Consider the following 26097-nt stretch of genomic DNA (forward strand, 5'->3'; position numbering starts at 1 on the left):
GCACAGCCGGGATGAGATCTGGTCCACATGCTTTAGAGGTGTCTAGGTTTTTTATAATAGCATGTACCTGAGAAGATTTATTTCTATCTCATCGTCTTCCCGAGAACTCTGCTGATCCATCTTTTCAGGGAATCAAAGAGACCTTTTCTGATCTGCTCTCACTGACCTTGAATTAGACTATCTGCTAACTCGTATGAATCTTCCCCCAAAATCACATTTCACAAGTTGTTCTGTAACCTAGCAATCCACATCAGGCTATGTCAATGATTGCTTTGTCTGTTCAACCCGTTTCTCTAATGTTGTCATGACACTTTTGATAAACAACCTGTCTGTGTAACTTATCTAAAAAATAATGAGCTCCAATTCCTCATTCTATTGCACTAACCACAACCTTCAGTCTGTCTACATTAGGCCCATTATATGACATAAGTGTAAATTTATATTAGAGATTTAAAACACAATAAAATGAAACTAATTGAACTCTGGGTACTTATTAGGAATAGGAATAAAAAAAAAAAAAAATTAAAAAAAATTCAATATTAAGTAATCAATTCAGAGTTTCACCGAAAACTTGATAATGTTGGCGAATGTTAAACATCACTGAACACCAACAATGTATAATTTGCAGTTTTTTTTTTGTCCTTTTGATGAAAAAAATCTGTATTTAAGTCTTTTCTTTTATATTGTCCTTCATCTTTCTTTTTATGACGGGGGGGGGGGGAGGGGGGGAGGGGGGTATTTTGGATATAAAAATAATTTTTATAATCTATTTAATGCAACGTGTATTGCGAATGGTTGGTTTTATTTATTTTTGTTTTGCCAGAAATTTTTCTTTTTTCTAATGCAACCGTGTTTTAAAACATTTTTTTTTTTTCATCTTTGTTTTGGACCATACTTTAGTTCTTATTTTTCATGGGTACAAAGAGGCTAAATTTTTCCTTGTTTGTTCATTATTTACATGTTATTTAACACAAATTGCAGTTATTTCTTCTTTGTAAAGATGAAGGGAGTGATTGAAACAGGTTAGTGTGAAAACCACAATGCACAACTAATGGAGGTTAGATATTTAAGGCGAATGAGTTTTGCTCATTTACAGTATCTGTTTCATGGGCAAAGGAATGTGTTTGGCGTTCACTTGGACATCCTTTCTTGCAGTGTCCGCAGCTTGAGAGGCAAAGACTTTGCCAGATGATGGGAAGTAAAGGCATAGCCCATAGAGGATAGATATTTAAGGTAAGGCATTAACAAGCGACACTTGTTTGCAGTTCCTGCTTCATGGGCAAACGAGCGTGTTCGGAAGGTGTGGATGAGGATCAAAGGCATAATAACCTGGAGGTGGGGCAGAAACATGAACAGAGCAAAATTAGTCAGAAATTTGAATGATCTAAATTATTGATCCTCATCTTAAGATTCTAAAACATCTCGATTGAACAAGTTTCTGGCTTTTCTTCTTCTGGTTAATATCATTAATTTACCCCTCCCCCACCACCACGATTTTTTTTTCATCACATTTCGTAACCATGAAATTATTTTTATACAAAAGAACCATTCTTTTAATAAAAGAAAAATGCAAAACAAATTAAAAGATAAAAATAAAATTTGCATTAAATCATGAAATTTTATTCATTTCATTTATTCATGTCTTAATTTTGTGTTTCTCATAAAAAAAAAATCCAAAATAGTAGAATCTAATTTGGTTTAAAAAAATAATTTTTTTTCTTCAGTTTTTCCAGTGAGACTACCCCCCCCTCTTTTTCATAAAAATTTAAAAAAAAAGATAAAATCAAATAAAAAGAGACAATGACACTTATTTACACTTGTTTGTGTCTTGAAGAAATGGTGGATTTTTTAGATTTTGGAATTGTTCATTTCTTCTTTATTGTTGTTACTTGACGGCACTTTCTTTTTCTCCGGCATTATCTTACTGAGAATCATATAAGAATAGCCTTCATCAAACAACGGATCCTCTGGAGACGTCTCGTCTACAGAATACCTTCAAGATTGAAAAGAAATATTTTATAAATAAGTGGTAAAAAAATTAAAAAATACATTTTATTTAATTAAAAAAAAAACAAAAAAACAAATGACAAAAAAAAAAATTAGATTAAAAAGTAATTTTCTAGCTTAAAAAAGAAAAATAAAATAAAGTGACTATTACATAATAAACAAATTATAAAATATTTCTTTTTTTAATTTGAAATAAAAATAAAATGCTAAAGGAATCACAGACACACAGTTGTTGATCAAAATCTTCATCTTTGTTTTCCAGTCAATGATCCACAACAACAAGTAAGGGAGATCATTCTAAGAACTTAGCATAAAGAACAGAAATCGTTATCTCAAAGGGAGATAACTGAACAATTGTTGCATGAATTTAAAATAAAAAATTTTAAAAACAAAAAAGCACTATTAGAAGCATATGGAAGTTTCAGACAATTTTCTTATCACATTTTTTACTGATGGAGATTTATCCGTCTAAAGCTGAAAATACAGTTTTATTGTCAACATATGCACATTCACTGTAAAGACTGATCAATTTGGCATCTTAATTCAATGCTTGATTTTGGCATTGTTCATAGTGTCCATCATGAGATCTATCACTGCTGTAGGAAGGGGGGGGGGGAAATCCTCCCTTCAAATAAAACCACAACACATGTTCATTTCTGCAAAGCTACAATTATATTTGGGTTCTCTACTAGACAACAACAACTTCTAGCTGTACTCAAAAATGGTTAAATTCCTTTCTGTACCCAGAGAAACAAATAACCCCCCTTGGCTAGGAACAAAGTGTAACATCTGTTCTATCACTAGACTACATATTTTCTGCCCTCAGTCAATGAAAGAACTCATTCTTGACAGAGGCCGATTTCATTTCAGAGTACTCCTTTTTTTTTTGAGAACTGGATTTTCTCCCATATTAAAAGCAAACTTTGTGTCTAACTTTACTCATGTCTGCTCTCCTTCAAACGTATTTACTGCTATTTAATGTAGGACACCTACCAAGATTACTTGAAAATCATTAACTACTTATCTATGGACATAAAAAATTACTACCTTTGTGGTTTCATATCTGGAAACAATTTTTTCAAAGACTTAGTAGTTAGATTTCTTAGCATGAACTGTCTCGTTTAGAAGCAATAATCCATCAAAGCAGAGAAACTACACCTAACAGTGAGCTAGCCATTATCATGCACTGCAACCTCACTATACAATTATAAAAAGGTGACCCCCCCCACCACCACCACTATTAGACCAATTTCATCAACTATTATCGCTTCCATTCAGTCTCAAAAGATAATGGATACTTCCTGTAAAAATAGCTGCGCAGATAATCTTGAGGCAAGGGTTGCATAATCTTCAACCAAACGTCTGCTAAAATCGCACTGCTTGAGTCTAGTGACAAGAAATCCAGGATGACTGGCAACAATGCCAGGATAAGTCGCAAGCACCTGGAATTCTCAAATGGTCACTCATTTTAGTATTGTTAAGGCTTAATGTTGCTGAACTTCAGTGATCCAACGTGAACTGGCGTGTTAACATGATTATACTGTATAAATTATGGATATTTAATATCTGAAGTTGAACCTATATATTTTTTCTTCTTTCAATGAACTATTCTATCTTTTTATACTCAATTCAGTTGAACAATACTATTTTAAGACAAATGTACTACCTTTCAAACTTCTATTCACTTAACGTCACCTCCCCTATTCAGTTTACTGATTATCTTGTAAGTTCAATCTCAATTAGAAAAAAAACAGCCAGAATGTTTTATCCACAACACCAAAGTTAGTAGAGTCTCTGTCATTGTTGAAAGGGCTGGTTCCCTGTTGACCAAGCTGTATGGTCCTGTGCAGTTCTAGGAGGTCCATCTTCCCAGGTTTTGCCAGGGTTTATCTTACTGCTAATCACCAATAATTTTGCCAGGGTTTAGTTTACTGCTAACCACCTTGGGAATGCTGATAAGGTTGCTCAATCATTTTTTGCAAGCCATAATGGTCCTCCACTTGGGTACTGGGTCTTCAATCTCACTTTCAGACTCTTGTGTCACATCATCCTATCATGGGAGGGAGATAAATATCCACTTTCCCAATTTTCATGGTTAAGTGGATCAATTATCTCCAAATTACACTATTATAGTCTAATCGCTTGCTTCCAAAATTTTCTTGGTCAGTCAACTCTTTATCTGTGCCTAAACCTAAACGTAGATTCCATGAACAAAGCTTCTTTCTTAGAACTGCACGCCTGTGGAATTGTCTTCCGTTTTCCTGCTTTCCGGCTGACTACAATATGGTTGTGTTCAAGTCTAAAGTAAATAAGTTCTTGATGAGCCGTTCCATATAAGTTATTAAATTTACCAAATTTTCATTACTAATGATTACTATATTGACCAATTTCTACTGTACACTCTTTAACCCTTATCCTTGAGTGGCCTCTGGGCCTTGATAATGTGGTGATGCCTTTGTAAAAAAAAAAAAAAAAAAAAAAAAAAAAAAACAACCTTCCTGCGATTCAAGACATCCAGCTTATAGATTCGTCCTTGCGATAGAATCTATGCTGCGTAAATGTAGTAGTACTTTCAGCAAATCTTCTGACCTGACGAGTTGCATTTGGTCAGATTTTACATTGCAGATCCAGCTAATCCTGGATATGTTATTACTCTGCACTTGGACGAGCACGGGCTGAGTGAGGGCCCAACACTCACCACCATACAAGATGATGCACCTGATACAGCTGCTATATACTCAATTATATGGTGAAGTATCTGTTCAGTTGTCATGCTACAATCCTCTCAGGTATTGCCTTCTCCTTTTGGGAAAGGGGCAGTGTCATGTCTGCTCGTCATATATATATTCTCTGAAAAATAAGCAAAGGAAGCATACTGCTGCCAGTATACAAAGTTATCTTGTTGGATTTTCAATGTCAGACCAAAACAACATTTAAGCTGACAAATCAATTCAAGCTTTGCTATTGACTAGCCAATTGTCATTGTTATGGTGTATTATTGGAAACAATCTCGCAACAAATTATTTTTAAAATTATTTAGTCCAACTCGCACAACTGTTAATATTTAAATAATCACATTTAAAAAAGGGAATAATCAGCAAGAGAATTTTTCATATACAGAGTAGAGGGATAAAATTGTCGGCCTAAAAAAGATGACATGGTATCATATCCATTTGATGAAAACCGGTTTTCTTTTTTTGTTGCAGGCCCTCTACTAGTTGGTCAGTTGTGCACAAATCCCAAGAGCCTTCTATCACGTCTGAAAGCAACACAATGTTCAACAAGTGAGATTGGAGATGCGCCGCTGTACAACTCATGCTCTACTATTTAAGTTATGACAACAGGACCATTGCCAGCACTACCAAAATGCATCACTGGATTGCTACGAGTAATAGGGATGTGCCCAAGGTGATGAAAATAAAGTTTCCAGCCATGTTTACAGTCTTTGGTGCGGCTCCAAGTGAAGGCCACATAATGCCACCTTACATCTTCGACGTTGGCTTGAAAGTCAACACCAGAGTGTACTTGATGTGCTGAAGAGCGTGATGATCCCTTGGTGTAATCAGGTGGCCTCTGGGACCTGAACTACTTCGTTCGGTCATATATAGAGAACATCACCAACATGACCTTCTACAATACCAAAGCCAGCCTGATCACCGCTATCTGCCAAGCTCCCGCAGGCGCTTATGGAAAAGGTATGCTCCCAGTTCTGGACTCGTATCAAGGCAGTGATTGAGGCTGAAGACGGCTACATTGAATAGATGTCAGCTCTGCTACATAATCAAGTTACCTGAATTGATTTTTTTTTAATAAAAGTTTTAAAATAGAGCTGCAATGTTTTTTTACTTTAGGGCAACACTTATCGTTCCACCTTGTATTGTACTAGAATTGCTCGTGGCAAAAGTGTAACATTTCTATGAAAATTTCTATATCTTTTCTATCAGACCCCACTCCCATTTTGCCCTCTCTATTTCTTCCCCAGCCAGTGCATTTCTCTCTCTGAATATAAACTTGTTTTTATAGAGTACTAGCATGGGTGCCCGGCGTTGCCCGGGTGTTTGGAGGTGTATGCTGAGCAAAAAAAAGGGGTAATTTTTTAAACTTTGACCCCTATTATGACCCCTGAAAATTTATTTTTTTGGCCTCAAATCAAGTTATTAAGTTAGATCCATGTCCACGGAACCTATATCTAAAATTTCAAGGGTGTAGACCCAAAATTGTCGGAGAAGTTTGGTAGAGTTCTCAAAGCTCAAATCGTTGAACTTTGACCCCTTAATCGCCAAATTTCTGGCTAAAAACCGATCACATAGATTTTTCCAAATCTCAGTACCCTGTATAATTTCGAGTCTGTAGACTAAAAATTGACAGAGTTATTTCGTAGGGAAATGTACACAGACACACACACACACACACACTTTCACTTTTATAGATATGTAGATTTAAAATTTGAGTCTGACAGAATGACAAAGTGATATTGCAAACCGATATATTAAACAAACGAACTTCAAAGAGACAAATGAACACATAAGTAAAAAAAAAAAAAATGTATTAGAAAACATTTCTTGATTATTCCACGTTTTTTTTACAGACCTGACGACTGAGGTTCGCTCTTAATAAAAATTGTTTTTTATAGTCTTAATTTTGACTTCCTTTTTCATAAAAAACTAAAAGAAATCAAGAAGGAAAAGAAATTTAATTTTATTCTTTTTTCATTAATTTCTTTCTGTGCAAAGCAATTCTTTCAAACTTAATCTGTTTCCAAAATGTTTTTATTTCATTCCCCTCCCCCTTCATTCATTTTCCTCCGCATCCTGGCAAGTATTAAAATAAACCATTTATAATATTTATTTATGGATTTATTTACTTATCATTTCTTTTGTATCGGTAAATGAATTCTATGCACCCACCATGTTTAAGTTTGGGAGTAAAAAATGTACGATGAACAGAAGGATAGGGAAAATAATGTATATAAATACGCAATCATAGGTCATTATAAACATCATATACATTTACAAAACTTCCAAATTGGATTGAAATAAAGAACACGATGATTTATACTGAAACTCATCTAATATTAATAATAAAAAAATAATAAAAAAAACACAAGTTGTTTGTTTAAGTATTATAAGCAATTGAATATTTCGTTGTATTATAGATTTTAAAGATTAGAATGCGTTCTTTAATTACTTACAAATTACATTTTAAAAAGTGAAGGAACACGATTTGATTTGTAGTAAAATTGAAGTTTATTTAATAAAATTAAATGAAAATTATGCATGTAAGAATATGAATATTTGAAGCAGAACACAAGCAAAACATTTGATATGAGTTAAGACAATAAACAAATATTAAAATTAAACAATTTTTTTAATCAAAATGATTTTTTTTTAATCAAAATGAACCACAATATTTTTAAATACAAATGAACCACAATATTTTTTCAAAATCAAAAACAATATTTTTAATGGGTTTGTATTACTGTACACATAGATTCGAAAAAGTTGCCAAAAACAAATATATAACAAATAAATGTTATCAAAGGCAAGATAAGTTACTTTTCTACCAAACTGGATATATTTTTCGTATTTTTATTCAATGTAACATGTTTATTCAGCTCGAAAACCATACAGTGTTTACCGATGTATTGGAAAATTCAAGATGGCGTCTTAGTCCCTCTTGAACACGGTAAGTTTGGGAAAAGGTGTTATAAATAAAAAACTGAATAAAATACTGTTAAAAACTCGCTCAATATGTTACCGTGACATAGGTTGACATATATTCGGCGGGTTTTTAATAGTATTTTTTCTAGTTTTTTATTTATAACACCTTTTCCCAAACTTACCGTGTTAAAGAGGGAGTGAGGCGCCATCTTGAATTTTCCAATACATCGGTAAACACCGTATGGTTTTCGAGCTGAATAAACATGTTACATTGAATAAAAACACGAAAAATATATCCAGTTTGGTAGAAAAGTAACTTATCTTGCCTTTGATAACATGTATTTGTTATATATTTGGTTTTTGACAACTTTTTCGAATTTATGTGTACAGTAATACAAACCCGTTTTTCGAGCTGAATAAATATGCTACATTGAATAAAAACACGAAAAATATATCCAGTTTGGTGGAAAAGTAACTTATCTTGCCTTTGATAACATTTATTTGGGTAATCTCCAAAAATACCGTTAGGGCTTACAACATGGCCGCCAGAAGAGTCAACAAAAAACTGCGAATAAAATATATAAAACTCGTAATTTCTGTTTTTAAAGTGGGTTGTCAATTTTCTTTATGAAATATACTTCCAAAATAAACTATTACAGTCGTTTAAAACATAATAGAAGTATTATTTTTTAAAAACAATGTTTACAAAATGTCTACGAACGTGCGTAGACATTTTGTAAACATTGTTTGGTTGCCATAACAACGTGACGGTAGTGAACGTGTGTGTGTGCGTGTGTGCGCGTGTGCTTGCTAGTACTACTATTAAGTTTGTCGGAGCGTTTGATTTCGTGTAGTTTAGTTTCGTATTTTTTTAATTTGTGAATAACAAGTTATTAAAAAATTAAACCCTTCCAAGATGGACAATAAATAAAGCCATAATATTTTATGGTAAAGGTAAGAGCGTAGAAACCATTGTTTTTTAGGAGATGTGATTATTGGATTAACCAATCAGAAATCGTCTGTGGCACACACATCTGTTTTTATAGATATATAGATTGAAGGAACTTAGTACATAATTTTTCTAGAAAACTGACTACCCCTCCCCGATCTGACAAAACCGAATCCACAAGATTTTCTACTTTGCGCGTACATAACTTTCGCCCATTTTTAACAGGCTTAAAAGTCAATTTAAAGAAATATATAATTAAAAACTCACTTCAATTTTTTCATAAAAAAGTCTTCGCCCACTGGATTATTTTTAAATATGGTCAGTATCACTTTCTTCATGTCAGTTCTGAAAATACAGGCAGAGAAGAACATTTATAAACATAAAACAAATGTTAAATAGGTATCTTTATCATTACATCTTGTAAACCTTAAACAAAAATACTCCAAACCCACTAGTGCTGCTGCTACTAAATGCCACCCCTTCAGTGCCCAAATCCCTAAATGCCAGATTTTCTACTCTTGATAGCTTCTTCACTCAAGAGGCAAACTATTGGAATTCCTTCTTGCCCCATTATACAGCAATTTAGATGCAATGTGAACATGCTGTTCATCAAACAGCCACCACCCTCCCTATAAATCTGGCGCCTAGAACAATAACCTCATGTTTCAATCGCAATATACGTTTGCAGATGAATAAAAGGAAGAAAAAAAAAAAAAAGGCTTACATTAGTTTAAGGATATTTGGTCATTCTGGATTTAGAAAAAAAAAAATCCAGCTGAACAATTGCAGACAGAGAAAAAGATAGGCAACAAAGACGTTTATTATTTGACGTGTCAATACTGATTCAGAATCTGACTCAAAGACACAGCAGCAACTTTTTAGCAGTTTATGGTAAGCTGCCAGAAAAACAGCTGGAAGTTTATGCAATTAGCTAATCAAGAATACAATGTCAGCAACTATTTCCTATTTCATTAATGGGGGGTGGGGGGGTCACTTATCCGACACTATTCATGGATAAAAAAATCGTTTTTAATCATAGTTGTTTCATGAAATAAGAAAAACTTTTCTTGCAAAAATGTTTCGTAAATACTTTACATAAAATAGAAATAAAAAAAAACTATTTTCGCTCCTAGTTATTTTCACGTTTTCCTCTTAAAAAAATTTTTTTGGATACATTTGTTGAAAATTTTAACATTTTTCTTAAAAAATAAAAATATTTACTCCATATAGTTAAACTTGCAGTAAATATTTTTTTTTTAGTTTCGTTTTCAGTGTTTTTAACTTATTGTCTGGTAGTGTTTGCGTTGACCTTTTTGGTTGCTTATCGTAAATTACCGGAAGATACCGACCCAGTCTTCCTTTAAGGTCGGGATTAGTTTCATACCAAAAACAGATCAGAGTCAAACTTATTTTGAGCTTTTTTTCTGTCGGTATGAAGTATGCCCCTGTGCAGTTCTAGGAGATTTACCCACTCAGACTTTACTGTTTCGCCCTTTGAAAAATAGGTTAGTTCATTGCTAATCAGCTGGGATGTTCCTAACAGGGGAGGGAATGCCAATGGGACTGCCTAGACAATTTTTGTTTGACCAGAGTGCACTTTCTCCATAGCACGGATTTCAAATACTACTTCCCCGACCCTTGTCACATCTCCCTGCCATGGGAGAGATAAATATAACGTTTCATTGAGTCGTTAATCCAATATGTAACACAGCTTGGATGGAACTAAAGTAAAATTAAAATTACAAACATTATAAACATCAATTTTTAAAAATGTCAAACGAGTTAAGAATTCATTTACTTGTATGCAAGCAATTCCAGAATCTGCATCAGGAATTTTCCAAGACCTTTACGTCGCACCTCAGGAACGAGTTGAATTTCGTAACTGGAAAAACAAAGAAAAAAAATTCAAGAGATGAAGAATTGTAATAATAATAATAACCAGAAGCACTTGGAGAGCACAATACTCCAAAACTTCTCTCAGACAAATACACACACACACACCATATTTGGTTTACTGGCAAGCTGTTCTACATGTATCTATTCTTTTAACGTGACCATACTATCAAAGTCTCCTGTTCTGCATGCATCATTCTATACTACCCAGATTTCATCTTCCTCGGAGGTCATTAGTTCTAAGCCTGTCTTTAAGAATAACATTCAACATCCATCATATCATTCTCATATCATTTCTCTCAATACAAAGCATCTACTCAGCCCACACTCATCCAATTTCACCAATATAGGAGGCCAAATGTGCAAAATGTGTATTTATTTGCCTTCCCATAGAGGCAGTAAGACCATAAGGTCGGTTTTAATGTACATCACACGTATAAATAATTTTAATCTTGTCGATTAATTTTTTGATTGATGCCTGTTAAATACACTTCCGATTAGTGATGCTGTAAAACTGCAGCAAAGTGTTCCAGAGTTCATACAGATTTTCAGTGTCTATTTTCAAAGCCTTCTATAAATATAAAGCCAAAATGTGTATGTGCATGTGTGTGTGTGTGTGTGTGTGTGTGTGTGTGTGTGTGTGTGTGTGCTTTTTGTGTATGCCCACAAAAGGCTTTTTTCCGCTTGGGTCTTGCTTGGCTCGCTTATTCTTAAAACTCTTTATATCGCGTGTAAATTGTAATATCTACAAGTTAACAATGGGAGTCACCTATCTATTTAATTTGCCCAAGTTTGAAAAGCTAAATATTCAACATTTTTCGATCGCCGCTTATGGATTGGGCTTTTTCATATAATAAAAGCGAAACTAAGCTTAACACATGATTCCCGGCCTGATCGCCGAGAACGTTCAAAAGCAATCAGTTTTGATCAATGCGGAGTTTCTCTTTATATCAGACAATTGCTATTCAATTTGGACAATCCCCTTTAAATGGGGAGCTGGTTTCTCCCCACCATCATCTTGGGGAAGCCAAAACTGCCCCGCATTGAAACAAAGTAAACAAACAAACCCCAAAAAGCTGCCCCGCAGTAAATAAAATACTGCCACGTCATCGTAACGCTCCCGCAATGACTTCATTAAGCGGCCACCTGTCAATCAAACCTCTTTGATTCACTTTATAACCCTTAACTTAACACGCTTACCAATTTCTCTCACTCGTGGCCGAGATAGTTAGTTGTCTGGCTTTTTTCCCCCCTTTCGTTTCCACCTCCGTGTCAAGGCTTTTTTTCCCTTTCGTTTCCACCTCTGTGTCAAGGCTTCAGGGTTCAATCCTACCTTCCTACTAAAACTTTTTTCTTTTAACGTTTTTTTTTTTTTTTTAACACACACCTCCAAACACCCGGGCAACGCCAGGTCCCCCCTCTCCTCCGCTAGTCTCCAAATACAATTAAAGTTTTTAAAACAAAATTTGATAAATAAATAACTGGGGGGGGGGGGGGGTACCTGGTGTTGCCCGGGTGTTTGGATGTTTATGTGGGGGGAGGTAAAATAAAAAAGTTTTGGTAGGTGAGTATGAGGATCGAACCCGAACCCTTGAGGCAGAGTTGGAAATTAAAGTGAAAAAGAAAACATGCGACGTTAACCATTGGGCCACCGCGACATACTAACAGAAACACATTTGAATTTATTTAATTACTTAGAATTGGCAAGTGCACGTTTTAATGAGTTAATGAGGTCAACTTTGACTGCGAGGTAGTATTTCATTTACTGCGGGAACGCTTTTTTTATTTTTATTATTTTCCCAAGATGTTGGGGGGGGGGGGACCAGCTCCCCTTGTCCAAATTGAATAGCAATTGTCTTATATAAGGAAAATTTTTCCACATTGATCAAAGCTGATTGCTTTCGGACATTTCGGCGATTGCGACAGGAAAAATACCGCCAGAATTAGTGCCACTTTTATTATACAAAAAAGCCTAATCCACATGCTGCGAGCAAAAAATGTTGAATATTTATCATTTCAAAGTCGAGCAAATTAAATAGACAGGCGACCCTCATTGTTAACTCGTAGATATTATCATTTAGGCGTGATATAAAAAGTTTTAAGAAGTTGTGAGCCAACCGACCGCTTCTCGAAAAAAAGCCTTTCTGGAACATACACAAAAAGCAAACATACATAAACATATTTTCGCTTTTATATATATACTAGCAGGGGTGCCCGGCGTTGCTTGGGTGTTTGGAGGTGTATGCTGTGCAAAAAAAGCAAAAAAAACAAAAAAAATGGTTAATTTTTTAAAACTTTGACCCCTATTATGACCCCTTAAAATTTATAGTTTCGGGCTCAAATCACTTTATTAAGTTAGATCCAGGTTCAAGGAACCTATACCTAAAATTTCAAGTGTCTAGACCCAAAATTGTCGGAGGAGTTTGGTAGAGTTCTTAAACGTCAAATCGTTAAAATTTGACCCCTTAACAGCCAAATTTCTGACTGACACCAGTCACAACGATTTTCCCAAATCTCAGTACCCAGTATTTCAAATTTCGAGTCTATAGACTAAAAATTGACAGAGTTATTGCGTAGGGAAATGTACACAGACAGAAAGACAGACACGTTCACTTTATATATATATATATATATATATATATATATATATATATATATATAGAGAGAGAGAGAGAGAGATGATATAATAAACAAAAAAAAAAACTAATTAACAGAAAAAGTAATTTTCATTTACCTCTTTATTTCATGAAGTAGTTTTAAAGGTCACAGAGAATGTACAATTGAATGCCTACAAGACACCGTCCTCGAGTGTCTAAGGGGTTTGTCAGGTCAACCTGGCATAAGGAGATTTTTCCCTGACTATATATTCAAAATCACATAGTATTCGTGGCCCAAAGATCTTAGCATGAATAACCCACAAGGAATGGTGCACCGTCTCAAAGTGATGTTACCTTCAGTAACACGAAACTGGATAATCCACCAGACTAGATGAATTATTGTCCAGGAATCCAGTAAGACGAAGAGACCACAAAAATATATACTATATTATATTTAAATGGTCAACTGGGGAGAGAAAGATTGTTCCCAACTTTTTTACTAATTCAGTGTTTAAGAAGTAAAGAACTTTAATGGAATATTTAAATACCTTTGCATCTCATATGGAGATCAAATGTTAGCTATTAAGAAAGAATCCATTGATTTTTGAGAATTCCAACCGAAGTATGAAATACAAAAGTTTTCTACAACAAAACTGGCGTCAACTATTTATTTATGCGCACGTCTTTTTGGTTTTATATGCACATACTCAAATCATGCATACACCTTCAATATCGCACAGGTTACCTGCCCTTATAGTAATTCCCATTTGCTCAACAGGTGGCAATCTCAATTTCCGCTTTTCTCTCTTTCGATCTTTCTTTTATTCGAACAGTCCATGTGAGTGAATGCAAAAAAATATGCACACGCCTCAGTAGGGCGTTTACCTTACTCAAAATAAGAATGAATACACCTTAGCTCTTGCATACACAATGAACTTTTACCGTGTATCCTTAATGAACTCTGGTGATCAAACAAACATCCAGACTCACGTATACACAAGAATATATATGCATAACAAACATTTTCCGCTAACATACAACATGCGTACAGAAAACGTTTAAGCTCTCACTTGTTATAGTTAAAAAAAAAAAAATTTTTTAAACTTTATTTATTTATATATATATATATATATATATATATATATATATATAAGTGAACGTGTGTGTGTGTCTGCGTACGTTTCCCTATGCAATAACTCAATTTTTAGTCTACAGATTTGAAATTTGATATACAGGGTACTGAGATTTGGGAAAATCTGTGATTGGTTTTCAACCAGAAATTTGGCTGTTAAGGGATTAAAGTTCAACGATTTGACCTTTGAGAACTCTACCAAACTCCTGTGACAATTTGGGATCTAAACACTTGAAATTTTAGATATAGGTTCCTTGGACATGGCTCTAACGTAACTTCATTTGAGCCCAAAACAATAAATGTTAAGGGGTCATAATAGGGGTCAAAGTTAAAAAAATTGACCTTATTTTTTTTTTGCTCAGCATACACCTCCAAACACCCAGGCAACACCGGGCACTCATGCTAGTATATAATTATATATATATATATATATATGTGAGACAGAGAGGTATCTATATAGATGTATATATGTATATGTATCTATATATGTATCTATTTTGTATATATGTGTCACTCTGCTTTAGCGTCCTTCATTTTAATATCTTAAATGTACTCCTGCTTTATGTTTAGAGGGGTGTGTGTTTAGGGGTGGGTAAACCAAAACAAAAGAATAAGCGAAGTAATAACCCTGTTTAAATATTCAAAAAACAAAAAAAGTTTTAGGACAAAGGTAGGCTCAAACCCAAAGCCTTGAAGTAAATAGTCTGATGACATAACACTACACTGCGAAGGCAGTCGCAGTCACTTTAGAGGAGTCGAAAATAGTACCCCCTCCTCTGAGAATCCCGGCGAAAAAAAACTTTTGTGGACATGCATAAAAAGTGTACAAACATACATATATACATACACACATTTTTGCTTTTATATTTATAGACTAGTGGGGCTACCCGGCGTTGCTCAGGACCGTATAAACAATGAGAAAATTGAAGCTGATTTTGAACATATTTGTTATTCTTCGGATAGAGGAATTTTTAATGTCTATGTATCATTAGCTTTTTCGAGCAAAAGAATATTTTACCTACCCTAGAACGGGTATTACATGCATCAAATTATTGTACCTTATCTAGGATAAGTAATTTATACCATATATATGAAATAATGTTTCCTTTGCGGGGATGGGTAATACACAACACATATTTAAAATAATTTTACCTACCCTTGGACGGGTAATTAAAATACATACATGAAACAATCATACTATCGACAGGTATTGTACAACATGTTAAATAAATTCTCTTACCACCAAGGCTACTATAATTTTTAGAAACTGAAACAATTTTTAGAAAGTAGATCATTAGACTTTCCAAATTAGTACATAAATACATCATCTTGGTTAAGAATTAGGCAAGCATTGTTTCATCATAAATTTCAATATTACTGAGTTTTTTCCTTCGTCACTATCGGCACTAAAATTGTAAGAAAAGTTATGACATTTTTTTTAACAATGTCTCAGTAGGATTTTCAAATTAATGCATAAATACATTGACAGTGATTAGACAACCCTTTCTTCATTATCAAATTCCACATTACTTACTGTGTTTCATTTTAATTCCCCACTACCAACACAAATGTTTTTTGAAAAATACTTCATTTTCTGAAGATTACTCAGTAGGTTTTACAAACAAATACACAAATGGGTTATGTTTAGTGATTAGGCAATCCTTGCTTCACTACAAAATTCACCATTACTGTGTTCTATTCCTCCCGACTACCGATGCCAAATTTTTAAGTGAAATGATATCATTTCTGGAACATAACTGAGCAAGTTTTCAAAGTAAGTATAGAAATGCATTGACACGGAGTGTTATTAGGTAACTTTTACTTTACCATGAATTTCAATATTAATGTAGTTATTCCCTCCCACATACCAACAAGATAATACTAAGAGAAATTATGTCTTTTCCGGAATATGATTCCACAGATAATCTATATTTTTGGAATATGACATTGTGGGACATTGCTTTGTAACCCCAAAACGGACATTACTCTCTCCAACACAACCCCAAAAGAGAAGAGCTCGTTTAAAATTAACATAATCATGCTTCTTTCTACCCCCCACTACAACCATCACATCATTCCCAGATGATAATATTAAAAATTAAAAAAATATGGATCACCCCCTACAGAAACTGGCCTAGTAAACTTTCATAGAAATCCAACAATATATATGAATTAATCTAATTTTGAGATCGTAAACTGTTTCAGCCATATCCAGAATCAACTTCACAAATAAAGTAATTTTGAGATTGAAAATTGTTTAAGCCATTTCCAGGACAAATTTTACATTCTACCACCCTCATTTAATCCAAGCGACGCTGCGTAATCCGCTAGTATATATATGATCAAGACAATGTTGCCTAACTTTGGTGACCTACATAAAGCATTTTGTATTCCCCAGTAGTCACCAATCCAATAATGACCAAGACAATGTTGCTTAACTCTGGTGATCTACATGATACATTTTGCATTCCCAAGTAGTTACCCATTTGATCATGACCAGGCTACATGTTGCTTAACTTTGGTGATTTAAATAAAGCATTTGATATTTCCAAGTAGTCACCCATCTGATAATGATCAGACTCCATGTTGCTTAACTTTGGTGATCTACATAAAACATTTGATATTTGGTCATTATCAGATTAGTGACTACTTGAGAATACAAAATACTTTGTGCGGATCACCAAAGTTAAGCAACATGCTTCCAAAGCATTTGGTATTCCCAAATATTTTGTGTATTCCCAAGTAGTAACCCATCTTCAAAATTATCAAATTGGACCTGTAATGCAGAAGCACCTTCAAAATTGTCAAGTCACACCCATACTGCACAAGACCTTCAAAATTGTCAAATCGGACCTATACTAAAGAAGCACCTTCGAAATTTTTCAAATCGGACCTATACTGCACAAGTACCTTCAAAATTGGCAAACAGGGCCTATACTGCACAAGCACTTTCAAAATTGGCAAATAGGACCTATACTGCACAATCACCTTCAAAATGTTTCAAATCCAACCTATACTGCACAAGCACCTTCAAAATTGTCAAATTGGAGATATACTTCATCTATGTCATACAATCCTGGGCAACGCATGGTATTCTGCTAGTACACATCCACCTATGTTATGCAATCCCTGGCGACGCCAGCTGTTCTGCTAGTGCATATACACCTACTGCATCCAATTCTGGTCTATGCCGGGTATTTTGCTAGTACAGATATCCACCTATGTAATCCACTCCGGGCGACGCTGGGTATTTGGCTAGTACATATATCAACCAATTTTATCCAATCCCAGGCGACGCTGAGTGTTTTGCTAGGAAAAATTCCATGAATTTTATCCAATCCCAGGTCATGCCAGGTAATCAGCTAGTATATATGTCATGCTAGTATTATGTCATACAATCCCGGGCGATGCTGTATATTTTGCTAGTACATATACACCAATTTTATTCAATCCTAGGCTACGCCGAGTATTCTGCTAGTACATATGCCGAGTATTAGGCTAGTACATATATCAACCAATCTTATCCGATCCCAGGCAACGCTGGGTATTCTGCTAGGAAACATTCAATGTATTTCCACCTACATCAGGTAATCTGCTAGTACATAATACCTTTATATGAATTCCTTAAATCACTTCCTCCTTAACTGAAGATTATATAAAAACATAACCTCCCAATACTAAGAAGGGCTTTCTAAATGTTTTTGTTTCAGAATTTGGAATCAGCAGTTTAGAGATGCGTGATGTTTGGAATATGACATCTTGTTTTAATTTAATATACAAAAAATATATAATACACATCTTTTTTTTTTACTTGGTCTTTTGGCTAAGATCAAAGTGTAGTAGTCTGTTCTTAGAATTAAAGCCGTTTCATCTTTTGCCCCTTCCCTCTTAGGAAATAAGGAGGAGGTCATGTTTTGCATGTCAAGCTTTAAAGAAACAAACGTCACTCAAAAATAAGGATGGCCTTCTAAATAATAATGTTTTTAGTTCAAATGTGATTTTTGGAATATGATATCTTGTCTCAATTTAGTATTCGATAAATATAAATTGTGCATATTTTTATAATAGAAGATAATGGTCGGTAGGAAATTAAGCTGTATAAGACGGTTACTTGGTCTTTTGGCTAAGATCAAGTGTAGTATCTATTCTTAGAATTCCAGCGGTTCCATCTTCACCTTCCTACTTCTAAACAGAAATAGTGTTCTAGAAAATGGCGTTTGACTTTGTTTTTGTAAACACAGCGAATATTTTTAAGCGTTAATTTTTTTTTTTTTTAATTGACATTTTTACTTGTTATTTTTCATTTAAGTGTCGGATTTTACTATTTTTAACCCGCTAAGAACTTTGGTAACGTCTTCAAAAGTGTAAGTTAATATTTTCATTTGTACAATACTGACAGTAAATCTTTTAATTTGTAAGATACTAATTTTAAACCATATAAACGTCGCCATTAAAGCGTGCTGACGTAACATGACTCAGCATTTTTTCAACAATGGAATCGATTTAAAAGTATAAGAATTACATAATGTTTAACGTTAAAATGTCACGGAGGGGGGGGGGCTTCAGAAAAACGGTGAGCTGACCCACTTAGACTAGACTGTTTTGGCCAAAATTACGATATTTGTCGTCCGGAGGGTCGGGCTATAATTTGATACCAAATTTGTGATTTTTTTTTTGTGTCTATCGAAAGTTTTTAGTGGACATATAAACATACTCACATTTTCGGTTTTATATATTAGATTTTTTCGTTTATGCTGTACGATCTACAAACGACAACTTTCGACCCTCCAGTAATCGAACACGCAACCTTCCCAATAATCGGTTCCACAACGCAGCCTACAAAGTGGGACCCCAGCCTATTACTGGCAACAAAAATTGCACCAGAGTCCTCCACAAGCTCACCACTACTGTCTACTTTGTCATTCAGTGATTTTGAATGATTTGCAGTTCATATTTGCTTAATTTTAATTCCACTTAGGCCAACCAAGTGTGATTAAACATTATTGCATTTCCCATTGTGGCTAGGTCTCCACTGTGTTCATTTTAATTTTACTTGGTCTACATCTAAAGTACATGGATAACATTGGGTAGTTTCATGATTAAGGGACATAACTTGTGTCGAAAATAGCAGAAATACTAATATGACGCAATTTCAGAACAATGTAATCATTTTGATTTTATTTTTAACTAGTGGGGGTGTGTGTAGTAAGGAATCCCACTAAAAAAAAAAAAAAAAAAAGAAAAAAAAAAGAAAAAAAAAAAGAAAAAAAATGAATGTGGTACTCTGCAGGCAGGCTTTAACCCATAACACGAAGGAGGAAAAAAAAAAAAAAAAAAAAGTAACGTCTTAGCCGATGTCTATCACAAAACAGGAAGTTGAAAGCATTTAAATTAAGCATAGTTAATCCAACGGTGACGATGACTTGCTAAAATGTTGGCGAAAAAGTGACCCCCTCCTTGTACAAAACTGCCCAGTTGAGGGTGAAGGAATGAATGTTTTTGGCCAATTTTTCAATATTTGTCGTCCAAAGGATCGAGCTTGAAAACGATAACGATCTTGTGAGGATCCGTCACGTGTATCAAAAGATTTTGCGAGACACACACATTTTGCCTTTTATATTATAGAAGATATTTCAACACAAATTTTTTTTACTGAACATTAAGGATACGATTTTCAAGCCCTTTTCAAAGTAATAATAGAAAAAAGGTCTTTTCAAGATAAAGTTCAAAATTCATGGCCATTTCAATTGTGCATTAAATCTGACAAGGTGTTGTGGCTCAATGGTAAAATGCTAAACTGCTGGTTATGTAGTCATGCGTTCGATCTTTTGCCAAGAAAGTGTAGCCATGCTGATAACGGGTGATACCAATAAACATGCCCATGGATAAACTTTTATGCACATTAAAATTTTTAAATAGTTAAGTAAAATAAATAAATAATAATAAAACTATATGTCATATGCATACATACACAAATTATTTATCAACTAATTATTTTATTGTTTAGTTTAGCTCATATTTGTAATTGAACACTTTGATTTCTTTTCATCCAACATGAGGAGGCTTATGTACAAATCAGGGAAGTCAAATATCAACTGAAATTCACACAATTGTTAAAATTAGAATAAACGAAGGAATTATCTGATTTTAAGTGAATTTCTTGCAATTAAAAGATAGTGCTTTTGAATTCCCCTATATCAAAAAACAAAAATAAAGAAAAATCTATGATGCATGTATTTATGATGAAAAAATATATTCTAAAAATTATGTAAATTGATCAAGTAGTTTCATTTTTAGATTAGAAAATCAAATTTTGAGTATTAGAGTAGTGACTACCTCTCCTGCCATTAAAAAAAAAAAAAACAAAAAAAAAAAAAAAAAACAATGGAGATAAATAACACAAGCTTTGAGTTATGTTGTAATGCCTATAAATTCCTATTAAACACTTAAAAATTATTTTCTTTATACAAATTAAACTACTTGATCAATTTATGCGAATTTTGGAACATATATTTTCGTTTCATCACGGATACGTACATCATAGATTGTTTCTTATTTTTGCTTTTTTAATTTTGGACAAGAACCAAAGTCACCAAACTAAATAAAAACTTGTGTACCTATGCAGAATACAAACGATGCTGGAATAATATTTAGAAACCCATTCTTAACATAGGAAGTGGGATGAAGCTTTAACTATTCTGTACTTTCACTGAATATTTTAATAAGATACTGTAATAATTGAATTTAATTTGAGTATCCCATATAAAAAAAAATAGCATAGGTGATAAACTGCAGAAATATCAAAATGAAATCCATTTGATAAGTGCCTGTTAGGGAAATGAACTAAGGGAGATAACTTACCAGTAGAGAACCTCATCATCATAGTCTAAGTCAAACCGGAAATGGACACATGCAATGGGTTTGTTTTCGCTATTCACATCACGTGCTATCAAATACCACGCTTTGTCTTCTGTCAATTCTGTTTTCTTTTCTCTGTCATTCCATCCCCAGTCACTGGCTTCATACCTACAGAATGGAAACAAAATGGAAAATGTAAAAAAAAAAAAAAAATAAAATTTTTTTTTTTTTTTTTTAAATGGATAAAACAAGAAAAAACAATGTTATCTACTAGATGTTAGAAGTGCTTAAATATTACCACATTATTGAAAAAGAAAACAAGTTTTTGATCTTTATCGTAAACCACCCTCACCATATTACATTGGGAGAACACATGACATAAGGGAAGTAACTCAGTTATGCTAAAAACAAGACAAGTAACTTATATTTATGATTGGCAACAGTTAGACGCTATTTACCTCCCCCTGAAACTCTCTGGTGTTTTCTTTTTAGCCAAATATTTTATTTTCAATAATTTTAATCAAAAGATGTTTCTTTTTAAATAATTTTCTTTTTCCCTTATTGTTTTTCATAATTTTTGGATATATTCATTACTGTAACATGGCAATTAAGTAGAGAACATTAATTTTACTTGAAATTCAATATTAGAAATGTCAAATTTCACTATTATAGTGTAGTTGCATTTTCTTAATTCAAAATATAATGGTTAAAAGACTAGACACTGTTGGTAATTGGCACGATCTTCAGATGTTGACGAAGACGAAGATTGAGGTTGAAGTATCCAATATAGGCGCTCAGTCAAGCGCGTGTGTTTAATAGAATAATCCATTGCATTATAAGCATTGTAATATTGAAATTCAAAATATAACTCTTAAAAGACAAGAAAAGTGCAGAATTGGATTTCAACTTATGAATATTATTTGAGTGAATCACAGTTGTAGATACTTTTTTACTTAAATATTTTTAAAAATAATATATTAGATGATTAAACTATAATTGATAATGTTCAACTTTTAAGCTGGTGAAAATTGTATTTTAAAGAAATAATTACATTTATTTTTAAAAAAAAAAATATATATATATATATATATATATATATATATCTATCTATCGGATGTGTCTCATTTATATACAAATTCTCAGTTTTGAATAATGATAAAGTTTTTGCCAAATTAATTTATTTTTAGTCAGCACCATGATGCTGAAATTCAAAATATAATAGACACGTACAGAATTGTTTTTTTAAATATACATATTCATTTAAAATTCCTAAAAGAGTTTTCACCAGGAAAATTCACATTTCAGTTTTTTTTCTTACGTGCCATGTCGTTATTGTTGGACACGATCCGCAGATGTTGACAAAGGTGAAGATCAAGATTTAAGTATCCATTTTTCATTTTTCGCGTTAAAGCAATCTAGTAAGAGTGAAAAGATTCCCTAAATAGAAATTGTTTGAACGCATTAATAATAAAAAAAAAAAGAAAAAAAAAGAAAAAAGAAAAAAAAAAGAAGAAAAAAAAGAAAAAAAAAAGAAAAAAAAAGAAAAAGAGAAAAAAAGAAAAGAAAAAAAGAAAAGAAAAAAAGAGAAAAAAAGAAAAGAAAAAAAGAGAAAAAAAGAAAAGAAAAAAAGAGAAAAAAAGAAAAGAAAAAAAGAGAAAAAAAAAAAAAAAAAAAGAAAAAACAAAGAAAAAGAAAAAATAAAGAAAAAAAACAAAGAAAAAGAAAAAAAAAAGAAAAAGAAAAAAAAAGAAAAAGAAAAAAAAAAGAAAAGAAAAAAAAAAGAAAAAGAAAAAAAAAAGAAAAAGAAAAAAAAAAGAAAAAGAAAAAAAAAAGAAAAAGAAAAAAAAAGAAAAAGAAAAAAAAAAGAAAAAGAAAAAAAAAAGAAAAAGAAAAAAAAAAGAAAAAGAAAAAAAAAGAAAAAGAAAAAAAAAAGAAAAAGAAAAAAAAAAGAAAAAGAAAAAAAAAGGAAGAAAAAAAGGAAGAAAAAAAGGAAGAAAAAAAGGAAGAAAAAAAGGAAGAAAAAAGGAAGAAAAAAAAGAAAAAAAGGAAGAAAAAAAGGAAGAAAAAAAGGAAGAAAAAAAGGAAGAAAAAAAGGAAGAAAAAAAGGAAGAAAAAAAGGAAGAAAAAAAGGAAGAAAAAAAGGAAGAAAAAAGGAAGAAAAAAGGAAGAAAAAAGGAAGAAAAAAAGGAAGAAAAAAAGGAAGAAAAAAAGGAAAAAGAAAAAAAGGAAAAAGGAAAAAGAAAAAAAGGAAAAAGAAAAAAAGGAAAAAGAAAAAAAGGAAAAAGAAAAAAAGGAAAAAGAAAAAAAGGAAAAAGAAAAAAAGGAAAAAGAAAAAAAAAGAAAAAAGGTGCTTATACAGTATCAGATCCATCCATCCATAGCCTTGAGCCCCTCGAGGGGCATGGACATCTACAACTTTTGTAGATGCTTTTGTAGCGAGAAGTTCTTTTTTCGAAATGAGGATGCTGGCCCCACACCCAAACTTCCCAGAAGGTACATATAGTGCCTAGCCTTCCCAAATGGTCACCTATCTGGTACTGGCCAAGCTCAACGTTGCTTAGCTTCAGTGATTTGGCAAGAACTAGTGTCAACGTAATTGTACCCTACATACAGTATAGGACACATACAAAAATTGCATTCCAAGTAAAAATTCTTCAATATACTTATGTATAAAGTAAAAAAAAAAATCCTTAACAAAAAATTATGGAGTAGTAGTTTAATTAAAAAGTTATGGAGTAGTAGTTTAATTAAAAATAAAAAAATCAATTTTCGTATTTTGCCAATCTCACATAATTAAGAGCAAAAACACCCGTAAAGCAGGGGGAGATAAGTCAGTCTGTCAGTTAATCAATAATGAATGACGGACCATCAAAATACAAAAACGAATTTTTATTTTTTGTTAATTAAAATTCTATGCAATAATTGTTCCTAATTTTTGGTGTGGATACTTACTTTTTATGTAACGTAAGTATTAGGTGGGTGCAAAAATAATGTTTTTTTCATATGAAGTTGAACGCCAAAAAATAACATTATTTTTACATCAACCTACCATATACTTAGAAAAGAAAATTATAAGTATATGCTTAAGAAAATTTGTAGGTACCTGCACTGCAAAGAAACTAGAATATGCCTCCCCTTCCAAAAAAAACATGTAAATTGATCAAAAAGTTTTCTATTTTGAAATAAGAAAATCAAGTTTTATGGCAAAACTACAAAATGATCTCGCGACCCATCTTATAAACAGTCTGAAGGAAGAAAGGAGATAACTCCAAATAATTCAAACTTGCAAGATTTTAAAAGCCATTATTAATATGGAGAGGGCAAATCATTGGAAGAGGAAAAATTCACTTAAAAATTTTTTTTTAATGAAACTTTTAAAATTCATCATTCAATAAAATAAAAAGCTATAGCAAACATCTAAATGACTACTTTAAACACAGTTCTTGATTTCAAAAAAAGAAAAACTAAAAGGTAACTATCTCTATATATTTTTAAATCAAATTTATTATGTAAATTCAAAAATATTTTTTTTTTTCTACTCATTTCTATCTCTAACCCATATTAATTTTCTTATAAATTTTAAATCCAAACCTTTTATTTCAATTTTTTTCAGATTCATCTGCCTTACTTTTAATGCTAGGTTTATTTATGGTGTCTTTTAAATTCAATAAAAATCCTCCTAAATTTGCTGATGAGGAGACCGTGCTTACCAAAAAAACTATATATAATTGTTCTACATAACTTCATGTATACCACAATAAAAAGCACGGATTTCCGAAACGATCGTACAGATAATTGATTTTGTTGTTGTTCCTTCTTATGAAACTGATTTTTAATTTAATTAAAATTTGATTTTTAAATTTAAAAAATTTTTTTAAATTTTTAAATTGTAAATCACATTACTTATATATAATATATATATATATAACAAATAAATATTACTAAAGGCAGGATAAATTAATCTACCTGGATAAGTTTTTTTTGAGTTTTAACTTATTCTTAAGCATTTAATTTGAAACACAGGTGTTAAGTCTTAAATTAGAGCAAAAAAAAAAAATGGTTGACAATAAGATGGTCATTGCAACCCCTTTCCCAAAGAAGAGATGTTGCGAGTCTGCTTTATCGTTATTTTCATGGCAACTGCTCATCTGAGCTCCAATTTATGGTCCCTCCGTCCGCCAAACTTTCACGAAAAACACTCGTCTAGCCAAAACTACTATCAATAATTTCCCCCACTCTTCATCTGTGCGTGAAACTAAATGTAGATTCCATGAACAAAGCTTTCTTAGAACTGCACACCTGTGGAACTCTCTTCAGTTTGCCTGCTTTCCAGCTGACTACAATTTGATTGTCTTCAAGTCCAATGTAAACAAGTTCTTGATGAATCGTTCCCCTAAGTAATCCAATTTACAAAATTTCCACTATTTATGTTTACTACGTTATAATCCCATTGACTAATGTACACCTATTAACCCTTCTCACGTGACCTATGTAAGAAAAAAAGGAAAAAAAGGAAAAAGAAAAAAGAAAAAGAAAAGAAAAAAGAAAAAGAAAAGAAAAAAGAAAAAGAAAAGAAAAAAGAAAAAGAAAAGAAAAAAGAAAAAGAAAAGAAAAAAGAAAAAGAAAAGAAAAAAGAAAAAGAAAAGAAAAAAGAAAAGAAAAGAAAAAAGAAAAGAAAAAAGAAAAAGAAAAGAAAAAAGAAAAAGAAAAGAAAAAAGAAAAAGAAAAGAAAAAAGAAAAAGAAAAGAAAAAAGAAAAAGAAAAGAAAAAAGAAAAAGAAAGAAAAAAAAAGAAAAAGAAAGAAAAAAAAAGAAAAAGAAAAAAAAAAAAAAAAAAAAAAAAAAAGTTTCAATCACTTAAAAATTGAATAAAATACTGATAGAAATTGACCAAATAAATGTTACCATAATATTTATTGGGTTGGTTTCTCCCAGCCATTTTTGTTTTTATTGTATTAACTTAAGACAACACTTTTTGAACTTCAAATTAAATAAACACTTT

At 32.4% G+C, this 26097-nt stretch overlaps 1 protein-coding gene across 2 annotated transcripts in view; it reads right to left on the reverse strand.

Moving 5' to 3' along the window:
• Positions 1-1598: 1598 nt before the first annotated feature.
• The window catches only part of LOC145256211 (N-alpha-acetyltransferase 40-like), a 43762-nt gene continuing 19263 nt past the window's right edge, over positions 1599-26097 (reverse strand). For both annotated transcript variants that reach the window (XM_080114827.1, XM_080114826.1), the window contains exons 6-9: positions 21100-21264; positions 10415-10498; positions 8884-8961; positions 1599-1993 (exon numbers count right to left, since the gene is read on the reverse strand). In XM_080114827.1, coding sequence (XP_079970953.1) covers positions 1849-1993; positions 8884-8961; positions 10415-10498; positions 21100-21264 — 472 coding nt within the window. In that variant the 3' untranslated portion in view covers positions 1599-1848. The remainder of the gene's footprint in view (positions 1994-8883; positions 8962-10414; positions 10499-21099; positions 21265-26097) is intronic.

This window comes from Euprymna scolopes, chromosome 32, assembly GCF_053919585.1.
Source record: "Euprymna scolopes isolate OS-2025 chromosome 32, ASM5391958v1, whole genome shotgun sequence".
In the NCBI taxonomy this organism is placed as follows: domain Eukaryota; kingdom Metazoa; phylum Mollusca; class Cephalopoda; order Sepiida; family Sepiolidae; genus Euprymna; species Euprymna scolopes.